The 21,119-nt window shown below is 40.0% G+C and overlaps 1 protein-coding gene across 1 annotated transcript in view; it reads right to left on the bottom strand.

Annotated features, from left to right (window-relative positions):
* Positions 1-21,119, bottom strand: part of tenm3 (teneurin transmembrane protein 3) — a 188,424-nt gene that overhangs the window by 75,220 nt on the left and 92,085 nt on the right. Inside the window, 4 exon segments of the mRNA XM_029442447.1 lie at positions 126-209; positions 3,409-3,525; positions 11,508-11,572; positions 14,472-14,645. Coding sequence (XP_029298307.1) covers positions 126-209; positions 3,409-3,525; positions 11,508-11,572; positions 14,472-14,645 — 440 coding nt within the window.

The following is a 21,119-nucleotide window of genomic DNA, read 5'->3' as shown; positions in this document are numbered from 1 at the left end:
CAAAGTTCTTTTGTGATTTTGAGTTGAGTGCTTTCGTGAGAATATTTAGTTGTGAGGGAAATATACACTTTGTTCACAGAATGGCATGACAGCCGTGTGTGCACGTGTGCACGTGTGTAACTAACCTGGTGGGACTTCTTGTATGGCTCGTCTTCCCACATCCACCTCTCCTGTGTCGATAGTGTTGTTCTCTAGAAGAAACAATTTTCCTGCAGAGAGAAAAAACAGGAGTTGAGAAAATGTAAATAATTGAGTTTCTTCTTCTCATCCATGTAATAGTATTTCTGAAATGGTCAGAATATAATTAAATACAAATGATGCAGTTACAGTTTTAGCTCTGCCAACGTGCTTTCACCTGCAGATCAAGGTTATTGATATTGCACATATTATGCAACTCAATGTGCTTCAAAATAAATATATTTAAATGACTAATGACAAAAACATCAATCATACAAGAAGAGACAGTATAACAATAATGGAATAAGACGAGAAGGTATTCTTATTAATATATATATATATAAATTATAATTATCATTGTTATATTTTGAGTAAACATTAGTAGTCTGCTTTAAAAGAAGACACTGTTGAAATGGTTTATCTTTCACTATATATTCAATTAAAAACAACTTGACATGCATATATTTGTTTAGTTTTTATATTATTTAATTAAACATTTTCCGAATGATGAATGGGCGTGACTTTAGAAATGGGTTTGAGTTATCTGTAATAAAACAACACAAGTCCATTGATCAATGCACATCTGGACACATGCTTCCATAAATAACATTGTTTTGCCTGCCAGGCTATACATCATAATTATACTGTTTAATGTGTAACATCATGGGGCCTTTTTGACATAATTGTAAGCGCGCCTCAGTGTGTACTCCCTGGAAATATTAGTTATGATATGGGTTTTTTAAGGGACTAAAACCACCTGCCTGGTGGGCTCTTAATCTAAACACCAGAGACATGTTTGCGTTAATGGCAATACATTTTACCATAATATCCAAAGTGTATTTACCGTTCTTAGTGATGTTTCTATCAAAGGCCACATTACGTGTTGAATAGTCTGAGCTGTAACGCTCCAACATGCTGTCATGCAACATGTCTTATGAAACGTTACTAACCCATGGGTTTGCACGGGTTTCAATTTCAGTTTGGTTAAAGTTAGGGTAATGTTCCAGACATGCTAAATTAGAGCACTCCACTCACAGTTATCTTGGTCGGGAATCTGTCATTTAATGTAACTCGACGTGCATATATTTATTTTACTTTCTATCCAGTGTGTGTAGTATGGGGCTGGAGTGCTTCCATCACTGTTCAAAGTTTGTAATTTCATAGGCCTTTCCTCTTCATAACATTACACTTTAACAGCTTAAGTCATGACATCTGGGCAGTAAACCAACACTGACTCAGACGTGTGTGTGTGTGTGTGTGTGTGTGTGTGTGTGTGTGACACAGTCTAGACGTTAAGCACGTTGGTTACACTAATATGAGCTGCAACATATGACACAAGTCTTCAAGCCCAGCTGATCTATCTTTATTTCTAACGCAGCACACTCACTCTGCTGGCCTCTGTCCCTCTCTCTATATTGTACTGTAATGAAAGGGCTTGTAATAGAACACACACACACACACACACACACACACACACACACACACACACACACACACACACACACAGCAGACCATTTTGTTTTTAAGTTATGCAGAAGTATTTGAGGACTAACAATGCTTAAGAGAGTATAACTTCATTCTTCTCTTAATTTCTCCCAGCAAAATCAATCTGAGCCATGGGGGAGGGGGGGGGGGGGGGGGGCTTCCATCAGAGTGCTTGCATTCCTTTTATGTGTGTCATTCATCTCTTGAAAAAGCTGAAAGTAAATGGGAGGTTTTTCTAAAGAATAATAAAGTTGACAGGTTTGTAAGGCTGGGATGTTCAGATGTAACCTCTATAACAGGGGTCCCCAAACTTTTTCCTGAGAGGGCCACATAATTGTTCCCTTCTCTAATGGGGGCCGGGGTCAGTTTGTAACAGAAAAAGTGTGACTGATCGCAGGGGTGCCTAAACGTAAACATTTATTGTTTTCCAGAAAGCCACACATGGGATCTTCACAGAAATAACAGATGAGACAAACAGCCTTTTCTTTGCATTGAACAAAAAAAGAATCGTTTGACCACTGCAGGTTAAATACCCTGCATTCTGAATCAATTTTTCTCTTACCTAACCTTTTCGCCATTATTCCGTTCTATTTGACAGGGGCTAGTCTAGGATTCGCGTGGCCAGACTGAAAAAAAAATCATAATGCGTCTCTGGTATTGTTCAGGGGGCCGGGCCAAATGTGGAGGCAGGCCGTATCCGGCCCGCGGGCCTTAGTTTGGGGACCACTGCTCTATAATATCCTTCATATTTAAACCAAATACAATGTTAAGTAACATCGTCACCATGTTGGCTCGTACCTGTGTAACTCTCCATGAGAGGAAGCAGAGCTGACCACGCTGCACGCTGTGGCTTCTAGTCACACACACATTTTGAGCACCTGTTTGTACATGATGTTTTACTTCTTTGCTAGCTCATGTGTGTTGGAACTAAGCTGATGCCATGTCTCCTTCTGTGTGCATACTGTGTTATTATGCTGCACGATATCAGCTGTTTGTACTGTTTAGGATGTTTGACTTTTTAGCATGTTGAAGGTGTCACCCTGACACAGTGGAGTACACTGCAGGAGTCTACCAACAGATATGTGCTGGTTTTAAAGCTGAAGCTGATGATGATGATGATGATGATGATGATAATGATGATGAAGATGAGGCATATCATTTCTATGTAGTCATTAGACACACTCAAGTTTAATTAGACTGCTAGTTTAAGCCCTGATAATAAGACCCTTAGAAAATGATATTAAACATAATCATAAAGGTAGAACACTAGCAAACTGAATGCATACCACTGTATGTATACTGAGAATGGCTAGGGACAAACGTTTCACATCACTTACATGTTACTATTCACTACTCCTCTTGATCAAAACACAAAAATAAGTACGTGTGTATGTAAAACTATCCACCTCCATGACCTCTGAGCTCTTACTTTGCTGTGGTACATCACACTACTTCCTATATTGGCACTGAACATAATAAATCACAGTTGCGTATGAGTCACATATGAATGTAATTATTAGAAGACAGAGGTTGTTCTCAGTGCTGCAGTATGAGGATTTGTACAATTTGAAAACTACAGCAGGCTGACATTCCCCTCAGGCACCAAGAGTGATTTCTACATTTCAGTTTGAAGCTAAACGACTTTACTGGTCTAAGTGGAGAAACTTGAACTGAAGCAAACATCTGTTTCTCATCTCTGTTGCTTTTCCTGTCAGAACATAGAATAGTATTTAAGTAGGAACTCACCATTGTCTGTAGACACCATGAAGGTGTTGGGAGTTGTATCTCTTCCTCCTCCATTTTCAAACGCCCCGTATCCCTCACTCTCCTGAAGCTGCCAGTTTAGACCAAACAGGTGCATAGCTAGAGAAGAGGGGGGAGAGGAGCAGGTTGGTAAATACACTGTGCGCAATGACAAGGAGAGCAGAGGGGACATGACGACAGTGAAGAGAAAGGTGATGAAAGATGTGCACATGTGTCTGTCCGGGTCACTTACAGACAAAGAGAAGAGATGTGCACAGGTGTATGTCTGTGTGTGTGTGCTTGAGTGCACGGTTGCATGTACACTCAGGGTTTGCTGTGCTAAGCACACTGAGCACTAGCAGTAGCATTTTGGAAACATTAATAACATCTATAATGCTCTCAGGCTAGATATGCAAATTAAGTGTGAAACTGCGCACACACACAGTATAAATAATTATAGAGCCATACACAACCATTATAACCAAGTTCTTTCTCTCTCACACACATGCACCACTACCCAGGGGAAGATACAGGGAAGTGTGTTAGCACCAGATTAAGCCTCCAGCACTTAATCTGACATAACACAATATACCACTCACCTCTACCACCTATGTGTGTACTGTGTGTGTGTGTGTGTGTGTGTGTGTGTGTGTGTGTGTGTGTGTGTGTGTGTGTGTGTGTGTGTGCACACGCTTATAAATCATCTTCCTCCTCCTCCTCGCATCTCAATTAAGATGTAACCCGGTTACAGGAACAGAAGCCCATCTCTATTCACCAGCACACCTCCCCCGAACTTCCATTCACTCCGATGTTCTGCATGGTGTCTGCTGAATTATGCTGACTGTCTGAAGAAGAACGGCAGAGCTGATGTGGCATTTTACAAAGTGAAGCAGCAGATTTGGTTTTCTGCTTTGCATTGTCAATCTAACACAATTACACAATGAACTTTTCCAATGTGCGCTGTTGTCTGAGTTTACACTGACGCATCCATATTACACAGCATGTCTGCTGTTTGGAGTCTCATTCTGTTGGATTCAGGCAACAATACAAGAAAGTGCTGTTCATTCATCAAAACTGTCTGTGAACTTGATTTCTCCAGAGTCGTATAACACAGAAGATTTTACATTGAAAGTAGACGAGGACTTGTTGACAGTTTTACACTTGTAGGCGCTAAAATAAAAAAAATAAATAAATAAAAAAAAATAATATATATATAGGAATAGTGAGCAATTAAACATTAAAAAGGTTTCAAAATGTGATTAAATGGAAGAATGAATGTGCTCATTAATAATTTACTGACCAGGCAATCTCCTCTGTACAATTTGATGTTTTTGGTTACACTTATTTTATGACATATTATGACATCCTTAGATGCTGAAGGCATCATTTAGAAACATATTATTTCTGATAGCAAAGTGCAGGTCTGCTGCTACAGCTAAACATAAATCAAGGCATGTATGCAACAGTTATTGACGTTATAGGAGCTTTGTATACATGCGCTTTAGCAATAACCTGGACATTAGAACTGGATCTGATGGTGTGTCCGTTTATTCCTATGAAAGTTGCTCAGTGGAGCATGACGCCAAAACAAATTGACTGCCAGGTATAAAATTACATAAATGACAAAGCAAGTGCGCCAGTGTTTCCTTTAACCCTCACTCCCAGCCGCTCCGTGAAAACAATCTGTATTCAGCTATTAGTGTGTTTTACAACTTTTAGGACATAATGATTTATATGAGGGCTATTAAAATGTTCATACCGGGAACTTGGTTTACCTCAAAAACATTAACCCTCTTCCCAGTGTAAGTCTGTGGGAAGAGGTATTCATGGGCTCAACCTGACTCAGCCAGAAGTTGTAATGAAACGGTTTGGCCACTACGCAAGTTGGCTTCAAAGCCCAGCGCTGTTCCTGAACCCAGTTCTTTTTATACATCCATGAACATCACCAGGCTCGCCATCTTAGTGCGTATCACTTATAGCGCTGCGAATTTCAGTGACGATGTCTGGGTCACTACATTTGCATTTCTTGCAGATGTTTTCTGAGCTGAACAGACTGAACAGTTCTATACAAGGCTGCAAACAGTTAATCATTTACCAATCACTTTCCCAAGTTGGCAACGACCTGGTCTGTAAAAGAGCCTGTTAAGCCAAAGCTTAATGACATGGGGTTTTGAAGCTCACTTCCAACACAAGTGATAGTGATACAGTGATGGCTGTTATCATGTGCCAATATTTCATATCCTTAAAGGAGATTATTTTCACACTAGCCAAAACAAACAACAAGATTAGTGTGGTACTGTAATACTCTAAACAAGACACTTAAATAACACAGAGAGAAGTGTCCCATGACAATGCCATAGTGATGCTATGATGGAAGATCACAAGCAGTCACCTGTGTGTTGGTTGAACATAGAAGAACTCATGAGGAGTCTGGACTGGATCCTCACACAGCATATTAGAGGGAGTCGTGTCAAGGACCAATTACTGATTCATCTTGGGAACATTTAGTGAGAGAACCATGCCCAACACACACACACTCACACACACTAATTCCACAGACACACACACAAATACACCTCTCTGCCTCATTAAATTAGAGCCATGCTGTGCTAGCACGTTATCCACAACCCCTCCTGGTGAGGACAGGAGCAAAGGGTCATGGGAGAGTGCTGGCTAATCGACAGGAGCCTCTGTGTGTGTGTGTGTGTGTGTGTGTGTGTGTGTGTGTGTGTGTGTGTGTGTGTGTGTGTGTGTGTGTGTGTGTGTGTGTGTGTGTGTGTAAGGATTAATGGCCATGGTAACAGTCATTCAAGACTGGTTCTCCTTAACAGAACCTTTTTAGGAAATGTGGGTGTTGTGGATTTAAGGAAGGTTATGTTGAACACTATAAAAACATATAGATTCTTCTAACTTGGAGGTTAGGGTCATCTGGCCTCAACTATACATCCATACTAAAGCTAAAGGTGGACAGTAAGTGTTGCCAGGTTGCTATCAACTGCCCAACATTTATTTATAAATATTAATGTATTTGTGGAAACCATCATGTGGAAGCTTGTTTGAAAGATTTCTCTGCAGCAGAAGAATACTTGGATGGATTGTAGACGGATAATCCTACTGTGTTCAAAGAAAGAGTGGAATCAACAACCTGTCAGCCTTTACTGCGTCCGTTCAGACGAGCAAACTGATCCCAGTTCAGCCGGATAATCCGACACACACTGAGAGGGGCTGCAGCGGCCTGATTCACAGCTTCAAGCGAAGGACATGTGTTAGGAACATAACAGAGGACAACGTTTCACTTCTTTTTATGTTTTAGCAATAGTGCTATTTTTACAGGTGTAGCTGTCCCCGAAGAATGTGTAGCAACTATAAATGCTGAGAGAAGAAGAAACCCATCACATTATGTAAAGGAGCACCCAGGTGTTTTCACTGGTTAGACTTCATCTCAAGGCTGTGGGGGGGGGGGGTAATGAACAGGCGTAACTATCCAATGAAGAAGCATGCCTAATAGCAGCAGCAACCCTAAATGGACCAGTCCTTGTCCTGTGTCCCGTGCATGTTGTTGCACAAAATGTGGTGACTTCTACTTTTATTATTTGGATTTGTTGCATTGGAAGTTAAAAATTATTCCATATTGGATAATTCTGCGCCTGTAAAGTTGACTGGTACCGGCAGATTTGAGGAAAGAAAAGTCCAGTTTACTTGTTCAGGAGAGGGCAACACCGAGAGATCAGTAACAGAGGGTAGCAAGTCCATGAAGGGGAACGCAGAACAATCGCAGTCCAAAATAGGCAGGCAGGGTAAAGAAATGGGCAGTTCAGATAAACAGACTTATACACTACAACTAAGTGAACAGTGAGAGCGCTTGGCAGTAACACACAAGTGAAAGCGAGCTGGTATATATGCTGAGGGACTAATGAGAGAATGGATCACAGACGAGGAGATGGGCTGGGGAATGAGTTCATGAAAACAAACTAAAGGTGGGTGGAATCTGTGATTCATGATTTATGACGCTGAAAGCCAGTGCAGGAAGTGTTTTGCCCTTTCTATAGTGAAGCTACAACTAAGGTGGTGCAGGTTGAAATGGTGGATGGCTGTGTGGCAGGTCTGACTGAAGCTTTTATCCAGTCACTGACCTGGGATTAATGTTTGCCATGTTAGTAACTGTAACATCATTTCCCTGCACAAACCATATCTTTACTAGGGCTAAACTATTATCAAACTCAAACTAACATCACGATGTAAACGAAAGCAATTTGCAAATTGCAAAAGCTGCGATTAAAAAAATATGTCTTAATGCTACACGATCTCACCAAGCGGAGGGTGAGACAATGAAAGTGTCAGCTGTACCTGCTGATCACGCTCAACAACATGTTTACAACCAGGCTTCAGGTTATCCACATATGTTTAGAGTGATACAGCCGTAGTCATTGGTTCTTTTTGATATGTATGCACAAGATTCATATTTAAGGTTCTCCGGAGCGTTGTTGTTCTTTTTTTAGATTGTATTTCAGTTAAGTCATGATGGTGACATCACGTTTACGAGGTTGGAAGTTATTCATATCTCTGCCTATGAGCCTTACGTGACAGTGGTCCTTTGCATTTCTGAAAACATGTCCTTGTTATTTTACTGACCTGGCACATTCATAAGAGATTAAATTCAACCTCTCTTAATTACTACAAATCAATGTTCTGTAGGTCCCGAAATGTTAGTGGACCCGTGGCAACATAGCTTTTGCACACAGGAACTGGTTTTAGAGAAGTGTGGGTGAAGAAAAATCTTCTTTTTGTGAAAAGTACTGGACCGAAAAAATACCTGGATGAATGTAATAATTTTAGAGAAGCATTAAAAATCAGCACAACCCAGGGAGTCACAAAGAGACATTCATCGTAATGGGTTTAGTAAATGGGAGTGTAACAGGTTTCTGCCGCTGAGTATTTGTGCGATGCAGGGCCTTGTTTTATGGAGCACACCTTGGCTCAATTAGTCACAGGGGAGCTTTTATGCGTGTATGTGTGTATCTTTGTTACACAGTTTTGCCTGTAAGCATATCAAATCAGTGACTAGGAAAAACAGAAAATCTCGATCATCCCTTTATATTTGCATATGTGTTACAACAGGTGCATGTGTGCATCAGTTTTATTAAGAAGGGGCTTAGAACGTGATCTGATGTAAAGGAGCAGGGGTGAGGGCCAGCAGGGAGAGCAGTCTGAGCAGCAGGGCCAGAGCTGCTAGACATTGTTGGACAAAAAAGAAAAGAAAAAACTACACTTTGTATCTCAAAATTCAATCGAATGCATGCAAAATAATGGAAAGGTATGTCTTGGTCTGCCTTCTTCATACACCATATATATATATATATATAGATATATATATATATATATATGTATATATTATATATATGTATTTATATATTTACATATATATAAATATATAAATACATATATATAAATATATATATAAATACATATATATATAAATATATAAATACATATATATAAATATATACATATATATATATATATATATATATATATGTATATATTTATATATATGTATTTATATATTTACATATATATATAAATATATAAATACATATATATAAATATATACATATATATATATATGTATATATTTATATATATGTATTTATATATTTACATATATATATAAATACATATATATAAATACATATATAAATATATAAATACATATATATATATATATAAATATATAAATACATATATATAAATATATACATATATAAATAAATAAATATATATATATAAGATATACTTTCTTCTTGTTTTTCTTTCCATATAGGCCTACTAGTAAAGCCAAATGTTTCTCTCCTAACTCTGGGTACTAAAAATAAAAACACAAAACATGTGTGCCTGCCCAGCCATGTTTGTCAGTATGTGCACATGTGTGTGTGTTGATGTACATGTGTGTTGTTGTGCATCTCTAGTATGTGAATATCTGTGTGGATCCTTGTGTGTACGTGTGTGTGTGTATGTGCATGCGTGTGTGTGTTTGTGGTCTTGTGTGAGCTTCATGTGAGTGTGTGTTTCCAGAGTATACGGTATGTGTATGTGAATCATAAAATCCCAGGAAACTCTTAACAGATGCTTGGAAAGTAAAAAAACCCAAACATCTTTCTTACACTGCTGCGCGAGGGAGCCCATGACACACACACACACACGCACGCACGCACGCACGCACGCACGCACGCACGCACGCACGCACGCACACATACACACAAAGAGCTGAGCATGCAACAACAAATACACAGACTAGCCCGCGGCAACAGTTCTCCACGTCTAAGGACCATCTTCAATCCTAATTGCTGCTGTTCATTGTGGGAATGGATGACCTTTAGAACATAATGCCATGCACTCCTCCTCCCCCCCTCTGACTCTTTCTATCATCCCTTCCTCTCTCTTTCTCTCAAGGCTTTTTAAAAAGAATATCACTCGCACCCAATCTAACAAGGAGCAAACTGCCCTGACAGTTCTGAAGCGATGCAGGGGAGAAGAAGAAGCACTGAAGTCTTTATTATAACTAAAGGTGTAAATGTGAGGCCTCCAATGGGATTTTAAAGGCTAATACTAATTTTGTAGCTAATTAATATTTTTGGACTGAAGCCTGCACTTACATTGGGCTCATTCTCAAGTTTCAAATTCAAATGTTCAAGAGTAGAGTACAGTAGTGACCAGAAACAAAGCCTCTTTCATCCAGAGAGGCCCAACAGATGAATGGCTTCAGTCTTCAGTGGCACACTTTACACTGAGTGTGGGTTAGGGACACTCAAGTCTATCACACAACAATCTAATGAGAAATTGATTAAAAACAATTGTATTAAATCAATTTGTAAATTTGATGTGACATTTCTTATTTTGTAAAGTACAGTAAACCCAAACTCAGTCTATTCAGTGGCTGAAATGATTTTCTTTTAGAGCTGACAACATCTGTAATTACACGGCAGATTAACTGTAAGATAATGAAGACTTCCACTGTTCATTTTGGACCAAAGTAATTGTATCCATTCTGCCTCGGGCGGGTCTAAATCACAGTGAGGGGAAAGTCCCCTTATTTATACAAAGTCTATTCAAAGGGAGTGTTTAACATTAAATATATGTTACAAATGTGCCATTTATACACTTAAGAGACTAAAGTAACTGAGGGATCTTTTAAAGTTGCATTTTTTTGCACATACAGTATTACTAATACCTGCAAAAGTTATTTTCTATGTTAGAATAACATTCCATCTCCTGCTTTCACATGCTTATCTAAACCTAAATAAACCTGACAAAGAACTATTTGAGTTTTTAATCTGAGAAAATTCCTGCCTTTCATCAGCACCCTGGAAGAAAAGTGCAAAAAACATTCCTACAATTTGAGGAACTACATATTCGTCCATCATCACTAGTTTGTAGATTCCTTCTGATGAAGAGAATGAGCGATTGTTACGTAAAAGTAGTGTAGTAGGAAAATGATCATGTGACCCATTTACTTGATTCTGAAATCTGATGGTGCAGTTTAGTAAAACCTTTTCTCCAAAAGGGGTTTCCATTTGACCGTAAACATATTAGCCTACACATCACCTATAGCACATCCTGGAAGATAGTGGCTGATGGAGGGAGAGGGGGATGAACAAGGCCCCATGAATGAGAAAGGAAAACCCTGGCTGTCTTATCTGATGGGCTCATACCACAGAGTGAAAACCAACACAAGCAGCAAGAAGAGCACACGAATGGCTGATACAGAGAGAGCTAGGCAAGGAAGGAAGCTGGACAAGATGGTAAGAGAGATCAGGTGGATTAACAATGGACAAAGCAGAAATAAAAGTCTCATTTGTCATCCTGCACCTGGGCCAAACTACCCTTCAGACTAATGTGTGTACATGTGTTCACAGCACTGATTTGTGTACGTGTGTGTGTGTAGGTTAGGGAGAGAGACACAGACAAACAGAGAACCTGTGTGTGTGTGTGTGTGTGTGTGTGTGTGTGTGTGTGTGTGTGTGTGTGTGTGTGTGTGTGTGTGTGTGTGTGTGTGTGTGTGTGTGTGTGTGTGTGTGTGTGTGTGTGTGTGTGTGTGGTCTTACCTATGCAATAACAGAGCAGGACAGAGAGCAGTACAGATAGTCCCACTGCACTGAGGGCTGTACACCTGAAGAAGGAAGATAACAAAAGGATTGTGGTTATCTTGCTGTCACCTTGTCAGTTTTGGTTAAGTCTGAAATAACCATGGACTGTACAGTCTAACATTCACTGTACAGTCTAACCTTCACTGTACAGTCTAACATTCACTGTGCAGTCTAACATTCACTGTACAGTCTAACATTCACTGTGCAGTCTAACATTCACTGTACAGTCTAACATTCACTGTGCAGTCTAACATTCACTGTACAGTCTAACATTCACTGTGCAGTCTAACATTCACTGTGCAGTCTAACATTCACTGTGCAGTCTAACATTCACTGTGCAGTCTAACATTCACTGTACAGTCTAACATTCACTGTACAGTCTAACCTTCACTGTGCAGTCTAACATTCACTGTACAGTCTAACCTTCACTGTGCAGTCTAACATTCACTGTGCAGTCTAACCTTCACTGTACAGTCTAACCTTCACTGTGCAGTCTAACATTCACTGTACAGTCTAACCTTCACTGTACAGTCTAACCTTCACTGTACAGTCTAACCTTCACTGTGCAGTCTAACCTTCACTGTACAGTCTAACCTTCACTGTGCAGTCTAACCTTCACTGTACAGTCTAACCTTCACTGTACAGTCTAACCTTCACTGTGCAGTCTAACATTCACTGTACAGTCTAACCTTCACTGTACAGTCTAACCTTCACTGTGCAGTCTAACCTTCACTGTACAGTCTAACCTTCACTGTGCAGTCTAACCTTCACTGTACAGTCTAACCTTCACTGTGCAGTCTAACATTCACTGTGCAGTCTAACATTCACTGTACAGTCTAACCTTCACTGTGCAGTCTAACATTCACTGTACAGTCTAACCTTCACTGTACAGTCTAACCTTCACTGTGCAGTCTAACCTTCACTGTGCAGTCTAACCTTCACTGTGCAGTCTAACCTTCACTGTACAGTCTAACATTCACTGTGCAGTCTAACATTCACTGTACAGTCTAACCTTCACTGTACAGTCTAACCTTCACTGTACAGTCTAACCTTCACTGTGCAGTCTAACATTCACTGTGCAGTCTAACCTTCACTGTGCAGTCTAACCTTCACTGTACAGTCTAACCTTCACTGTGCAGTCTAACCTTCACTGTGCAGTCTAACCTTCACTGTGCAGTCTAACCTTCACTGTACAGTCTAACCTTCACTGTGCAGTCTAATCTTCACTGTGCAGTCTAACATTCACTGTACAGTCTAACCTTCACTGTGCAGTCTAACATTCACTGTGCAGTCTAACCTTCACTGTGCAGTCTAACCTTCACTGTGCAGTCTAACCTTCACTGTGCAGTCTAACCTTCACTGTACAGTCTAACCTTCACTGTACAGTCTAACATTCACTGTGCAGTCTAACCTTCACTGTACAGTCTAACATTCACTGTGCAAACCTTCACTGTACAGTCTAACCTTCACTGTACAGTCTAACCTTCACTGTACAGTCTAACATTCACTGTGCAGTCTAACCTTCACTGTACAGTCTAACATTCACTGTGCAGTCTAACCTTCACTGTACAGTCTAACATTCACTGTGCAGTCTAACCTTCACTGTGCAGTCTAACATTCACTGTACAGTCTAACCTTCACTGTGCAGTCTAACCTTCACTGTACACATCCTCTCCATTTAATTTTGCAGCTTCACAATTGTTTAATTTCTGATGTATGATGAACTTCAACACTACACTCTGTTTACACAGGTCTGTGGTGCCGACATGACGGCTCCTTCCATTCTTCAATGAGTAATTTCACCATCAATGTTACACATGTTGTTTTTGGGTTTCATGGTCTCCTGTGCAAAATTAAGATAATGTTTTAGTGCAGCTTAGAAAATCACCTTTTCTTTTTACCAATCTTATCTGTTCCTGTAATAGTCCGTATTCACTGCAAATGCTACACCGTGACACCCGGTCCCTCGTCCCATGGTGTCCAGCAATATGCCAAAACGACACAATAACTGTGGTCTGCATAGCTGCTGCTTCAGTGTGCTGACACTTGAGTCAGAGTTGTGGGTGGTGGCAGGCTTCATAATGTAACACTGAACAAAAGTGCAGTTGGACAACAGCTGACATTATGCACACTGTTATTATTAGCTATGAAACAAGGTTAATATTTTACATCAAAGTAAAATTACATTTAAAAAATACATTGAAGGCGAGACAGACATTTACATTAGCCAACCAGTCTCTGGGATGATGTGGGAATTGCATATTTTTCGAGGGACCCCGTCCTGATGTCAAACTGAAAAAATCCCTGGATGCTCTTGTCTGCAAGCTAGCAAGTCTCACAACCAACTCGCTATTGGCTACTGCTTTTATGGATCCAGTTACTGGCAAAACGCAGTCAACTGTTAAATGTAACTGAAACCTGAAATTTCAAACAGTTGTATAAAGAATCTTTTCACTGTTTCAGAGGAACGATATATTTTGAGTGGTTGGTACATGGTGGCTTATTAAGCATATACCTATAGGGAACCAACATACCCTGCTCCAATAATATAGCTTGTTGGGTTGATTTGAGATGCAAGAATCATCCGAAGCAGTATTGTCAAATTGTCAGTTCATAACTTGAAAACTTTGTTAAATCTGGTAGCAATTTATTTGAACTTCTTTGTGGCTGGAAAGTCGGCTCCTGTCCCAACCATTGTTAATTATCACTAATGTATACCAGAAGAAGAAAAGGCCAGCACCACTTCCACTTCCACCTCCACCCAACCGCTAACGATTGGGCTTGTGTTGTGTCATTCTTTCTCAAGCAACAGGCACATTCTTTCTCAAAACTGACCCCAGATCAGCTTCAATTTAGATTGTATTTGACTGATAGCAAAAAAAGGCCAACACAATTTCTTTCTTCTTGCTCATTCCATCTTACCTCCAGGAGCAGTACTTGGAGGATTTCTTGAACTTGAAGGCGGAGCGGGACAGGGTATTCCTCGGCAACGGCCTGGTGGGTGGGGAGTACACTGAGCCTGTTGCCATAGTGTAGCCAGGAGTTGCCGTGGAGAAGAGGGGGGTGGTGCCTGTACCTGTCTTAAAGAGGAAGTGCCTGGAGGGCGAGAGAAGAGAAATTAGTTGTGGTACATTAGTAGGGGACATTGGCTGTGTTACATACACAGAAGATAATCTGCAGTACACCGTTGGCACACGCTGTTTTCCCTGATGAATTTTCATTACTGCTTTATCTCCAAGTGCTATAAGATTATACCTCCAAACTGCACTTCATATTCACATTTCTAGGATGCTTGACATAAGCACTCATTTCCCAAAAGAGCACTTCTGTCAAGTGCACACTGTATGCACGGATGTTAAGTGTCTGGGAGGATAATGCCATTGTAAAGGAACTTGATTTATGTAACTGTCTGCAATCCATATTGGTGAGGACTGTCTTATCACAGCCACTAGAACCAAGGACCAGAGCAACAGACATAAAACACAAACTGTGGTCCTTGTTTTTCTTGAGCAGAATCTGTTCTCAGATCTGTTCCAGGAGTAACTGAGTTTGTGGCTGTACATTTGGCTCACGTGTTTCTGAGCTGGAGACTGGAGAGATCGCTCTGAAGCCTCCGTTCAGATGTTTGTTCCTGTTTCTTTCACATATCAGGCTTATTTTACTTTTTAAAGATCCCGTTCAGCTCCATCAGATCTGTGTTAATCTACTGCTGATTCAAACCAAACCTCTCCTGCTGCTGCTGCTTCATATTAAAAGCTTCAGATCAGTACATATTGTAGGGAGGAATAGTACAAACAGTAACAGCCACAGTGAGCTGATGGGCTGCTGCATGGTGACACACTCTTACTACGGTTTGAGACCAGCACACCTCCGACACGTCAAGGTAAACAACCCAACCCAACAATATATGTGAAAACCCATAAATGATGTTTGGCTTTAACCCGAATAAACTGTTTGGATTGTTTGATTGTAGATATCTTAACTCAAGCATAACCACGGTCTGCCACCAGTCCTGAACTCATAATCCATCATTCTTAATTCTTAATTCTTGTGAAAATTAAAAACACAACCACAAGGTTAACAATATGTGTCAGGTATGTGTGACATTGAACAGATTAGTATTACGGTGATTGCTTTAACAACATTTTAGAAGGCCATTGAAACAAGCCAACCAAGGTACAAGGGATTATATAAGAATAACAACTGCTGTCCAAATAAAAACACCAAAGTGTTGTTTTTTTATTTCCAAAAAAGTCTGTCTTTGGAACCTTCCAGAGGAACATTTTCACGAGAAAATCACTGGCACATACATGTGTGGCTGCAGTAATTACCAAGGTCACAATGCCTAATTAATGACAGAACCCCGGCTAACGAGCATCTGTAATTACAATCAGACTGCTCTCTAACAAGGCTGTGTGATTAACAATTAGAACCTATTATAACAAGGGTCCTTCAATTAATACCTGCCTCGAGGCAAGATGTGAAGAGAGAGATAGAAGGAGAGGAGTTTAAGGGGGAGAGTGATTAAATGGAGAAAGAGACAGAACTACAGAGAGAGAAAGACAATGAGCATTACTGGGTTTTATTTGTGTGTTCTAGTAGTTAAAGCACAAGCCTAATGTTTAGCATTTAATCACACACACAACAACTCAAGACTACAAGAGGAGATGCTATATTTCACCAGATATGCCAGATATTCCTTACATTGCAGCGATAATTATGTAAAATAATGGCAACATTATACGTTAAAAAACGTTCTGAATGTACTTCTTTGACTTTGTTGGCTATACTGTAGTATACTTTGTGAAATGAGTGTGTGTTTCCTTTAACTACTGTTTTTGCAGTCACACATATTGCTGCGAGGGAACACCAAGTTTACATAACAGCACCAGAACTCTTTAGCAGACCTGCTTCAGTCCTGGTAGTTTCTCCCCAACATTTATGTTACTTGAATGGATTTTTGCAGAAGATTTTGTCTACTGCAGTTTTTATTTTGTTTTAATTTCTTGGGCTTTGTGGTGGAGCAGAGGCGTGTCATGGTGGTTGGCGGTGGTACACCACTGTGGCTACACTGAACACACTCTATTTATTAGGTACACCTGCACAACCCTAATGCTATCCAATACAGCAGCTCCCCCATGCATTTTACAAAGCGTAAACACGTTCAGTGTTTGTTGACACTGTCAGAAAGGTCACCTTCTACTTCATGTTCTTATTTAGGTTGTAGTGGGTGGTGGTGGTGTTAACATTTAGCCCCCCCATGTATAACAATATTGTAAACAAATAGGCTTTATGGCTGGAGCAACTGAAAACACACACCCTCACACCTTTTTATGGAGTCAGCAAGTACTACAAACACACACACACACACACACACACACACACACACACACACACACAGTTCATATTACAATAGACAAATAGCTAACATGTGGTAATCAGCAACTGCAGCAATAAACACTTCACCTACACACAGACGGAAACACATCCTCACACATTTAAAGTTTCACTATTAGGTTTCAAACTGGGATAGCAAATCTCTAAATATTTATCGCATGCCACTCCAAAAACTACAAATTATTGTTGCACAAAAGGAGAGGTACATTTGTTTGTGCCGGGAGGTGTTTTGTCTGTCTGCGTGTGTGTGTGTGTGTATGTGTGTGTGTGTGTGTGTGTGTTTGTGAGGGTACATTTTAATGCCTGCCACTTCATTATTCATCACCATATTAAACTGCCTCATTCCTCTGTGGAGGGTGGTTGAAAAATAGTAAAAAATGTATTATGCTTTCATTCAGCACGCACGCACACCACACACCCACACACACACACACACACACACACACACACACACACACACACACACACACACACACACACACACACTGTCTATTTATTAAGTTTATATATAAAAAAGAAAACTCTGATAAACGTAATAAAAAAACAAACAAAAAAAAAAGTTGTTTTGTGAGAAAATAGCTGTCACTGATACCAACCGGATTAAAAATAGACTAATTCTAATACAATTGGACAACAATGGTGTCTCCTTTGAGAAACTAAAATGATTTCCCTCTTGCTTTCAATTTCTATTTTTGCTACTTTTGCTTATTTCTCGCTTTCATATCAATTAATTATGAAGGTATTATCTCGGGTTGTGAGACTGAACACAAAAACATGGAAACTACTGATACAATAAACCACAACAAGATATCTGAAAAAACAGCTGCAAATGTAATTGAAAGCTACAGTATGGGCAGACGGGCATGATGTTGGTACCAGATAGTCTGCAGAGCGGCATGCTTGGAAAGCTGAGCATGGTGGAATTAATTCTGGATTGATGGTCATAGTTTTCATCATGGTGCACCAGAGAAACACAGGCACGCTCATCATGCTTAGCGGAAATTACAGGGACAGGAATCAGATTTGTTCTTCACATCTGTCACCAAGAAGAATTACAGTTTAGCAATACTCTCATGTGTTAAAGAGTGATCCTTGTTCAGGTTTATATTGCATTAAACTAGAAACCTTTTAAGGCAGTAAATCAGCAGCTTTGATCAAAACATATTAATCCTGGTATTTCCATCATGTCCACTGCAAGTTACAGTCATATCAATGCAGCCACAGTATGTGTGCTGGAGACAGTGCTCCCTGTGAGATTAGAGACATGTGGAGTTCTTAAAGCTTCTGCGCTGGGACAGAAACTCTGCTAATCACAAACACGCAGTCGGGCTGCAGACTGTATGTCTTTTATACGTGAAAATTAATTTCAGCAGACAGACAGAGCGAGGATAATCGAGTGTACAATGAGTGTAACCGTAGTGTTAGCTGAGAGTAGCATGTTGTCAACCATAACTAATCTGGTAGTCCGCTAACAATGGCAGCCCTTCAAATGCCATATCGTCCAACCTGCATTTACATTAAATTAACACTATTTACGCTGAGCCTTTTTAAGTGTCTTTGACAAAAGGAGCGTCACAAGGAGGCTAAGGTTGTGTGTGTGTGTGTGTTTAAGTGAAACATAATGTAACACGGTTACGGATCCTCAGGAGGAAAATGTGTGTGGATAGTAGATATTGTATAGATAGATATGTCAAACATTGTCTCAATAGCCAATAAACAAGAGCATTCTCCACACATCCCCCCACACACAGAACCACTGCCTTCAGTATGTTGGATAAAATAATCATTTACTTTACTTTTCAGCATGTAATCGCTCTCTTTCAAACACCCAGATAAGCCTTGAAAAATGAGCGCCTCTAATTTGTGTCTTGTAAATTGCCATCGAACATAAAGTCATGTCAAGAGAACAGAGAGTTACAGCGTAGCGTGAAATGTAACTGGCTTATTCAAATATTGATCAGAAGACTGCTTTGTTACAGTGAAATAATGATTGTGTGAAAAGTATTACTGTTAATACATTCTGAGGTATTTTTGGAACTTTTCATTTATTTTATTAATGTAAAGAACGTACAATATGCAGCTAGTATCTGCACCTACTCCCTACATTTCACAGAGACTTCTTGAAAATGTATTTTGGAATCCAAAACTCCAAAGTGAATAAGAAGCCTGTTCCCACTGGTATCAATCTACTAGCTTTCTCCTTTAGATCTCTCTTAAATTGTTATTTTTTAAAGGTCTTAAAGGTGTTGATGAATCTGCCAAAAGAAAACAGATAATCTAAAATAAATATGATCCAGAAGTAATATCCTGTCTGAAGCTAACAGAGGCGCAGAGGCAAGAAAGAACAGGCCAAAACAAATGTTAGGCTTTATTTAGTTGTTCTTAAGTTAAGTTAAAAGTATGCTTTACCTTTGTGGCTTACACTTTGATGAGAACTGCTGAAGAAAACATTTCTGTAACACTTTATATTAAGAAACACATATTAACCACTAACTAGATACTTATATTTCTTTAAGAGTGTGTGTGTGTGTGTGTGTGTGTGTGTGTGTGTGTGTGTGTGTGTGTGTGTGTGTGTGTGTGTGTGTGTGTGTGTGTGTGTGTGTGATTGATAGTCAACACCTGCTCAATCCAGTGACCAGTTGTGTTGGGTGTGCCTTGGCAAGTGCTTGGGTGTGTGTGTGTGTGTGTGTGTGTGTGTGTGTGTGTGTGTGTGTGTGTGTGTGTGTGTGTGTCTGTGTGTGTGTGTGTGTGTGTCAATGGCGGGATTAGCGCCTCTAAATGAGGACATTCACACCCTCCTGTCATATCTCTCTCCTGCTTTTGTCTCCTTGGTAGCAATAAATACCCATAACACACCTCCTTACTTTCTCTCTGCGTCTCTATCTATCTGTGTCAGTGTTTGACGTTTCAGCCAAAAAAAGATATAATTTGATTTTTTTTTCTGAATGTCTGTTTTCTATCAATTTATAAATAATCCTATATAATTTCGGGTAAAATAAAAAACCTAGACTGTACCAGTTCCCTTTCCTTAGAAAATGTGGTAAACACATATTTTCTTTATTGTCTTGAGAGAAACTTGTATGTTCTATTCTCACGAGAAAGCAACACCCCCGATTCGTGCAATACATGTAGTCCTACGTGGGTTTTTAGGATGTGGAGCATAGTGGGAAATATTATATCTGTGTGATGGCAATAAACTGGAAGCAATATAAGAATTGATGTCTTTCCATATAGTTGATACCATAAAATATTGTATTTCATATGCAGAAGATATACTTTTTGTATGAAAAAGAGAGATATTATATGGTAATACAGTATATTTCATTATGGAAACATTGTGCTATATCTGAAATAAGCAACAAGTTTCCCAGTTGATTGAAAAGCCTGTTGACATGCTGTGATCACGGTTACTGTCAGCATGGTGCAGGCATGTGATGGTTAATCCCTTCCTCACTGTGCCTCACTAACTCACTGATCTCAAACATACTCAGGTGCATAAACTCTTTTTGCAGTGTGGTTGTCATTATGGACATATTTTTTGTGTTTTGGTATTTGTTTGGTTGGAAGCATGTATGGAGCAGTGTTCCCTGTAATCTGCTAATAACCAGGTACCTGGTCCTCTAGTGAAGAAACTGACACGTATAAATCAGCAGTAACACAAACAAGAACATAAATGTATACTATCACTCACAGTAGTGTCAGATTAAACATGCAGCCATTTATTGCTCAACATCACATGAAGAGCTGGGATGGAGCACAATTTTACCTCACGCAGTGTAAGCATTAAATACGTACGACCACTCCACACATGAGAGGAGCGGCCATTACACATGAACAAACAGAATAGGAAACAGAGGAGGGAAGGGAACCATTGAAGAAGGAAGGCAGGTAAGAGAGGAGAGAGGAGAGGGGAGAGAGGAGAGGGGAGAGAGGAGAGGGGAGAGGGGAGAGGGGAGAGAGGAGAGAGGAGAAGGGAGAGAGGAGAAGGGAGAGAGGAGAGGGGAGAGAGGAGACGGGAGAGAGAGGTGAGGGGAGAGAGGAGAAGGGAGAGAGGAGAGGGGAGAGAGGTGAGGGCGAGAGGGAATGAAGGACGTGAGGCAGAGGGGAAGAGAGGAGAGATGGAGGGGAGAGAGGAGAAGGGAGATGGGAGAGAGGAAGAGAGGAGAGGGGAGG

The sequence above is a fragment of the Cottoperca gobio genome, chromosome 1 (assembly GCF_900634415.1).
Source record: "Cottoperca gobio chromosome 1, fCotGob3.1, whole genome shotgun sequence".
In the NCBI taxonomy this organism is placed as follows: domain Eukaryota; kingdom Metazoa; phylum Chordata; class Actinopteri; order Perciformes; family Bovichtidae; genus Cottoperca; species Cottoperca gobio.
This window is presented reverse-complemented; position numbering and strand designations above follow the sequence as displayed.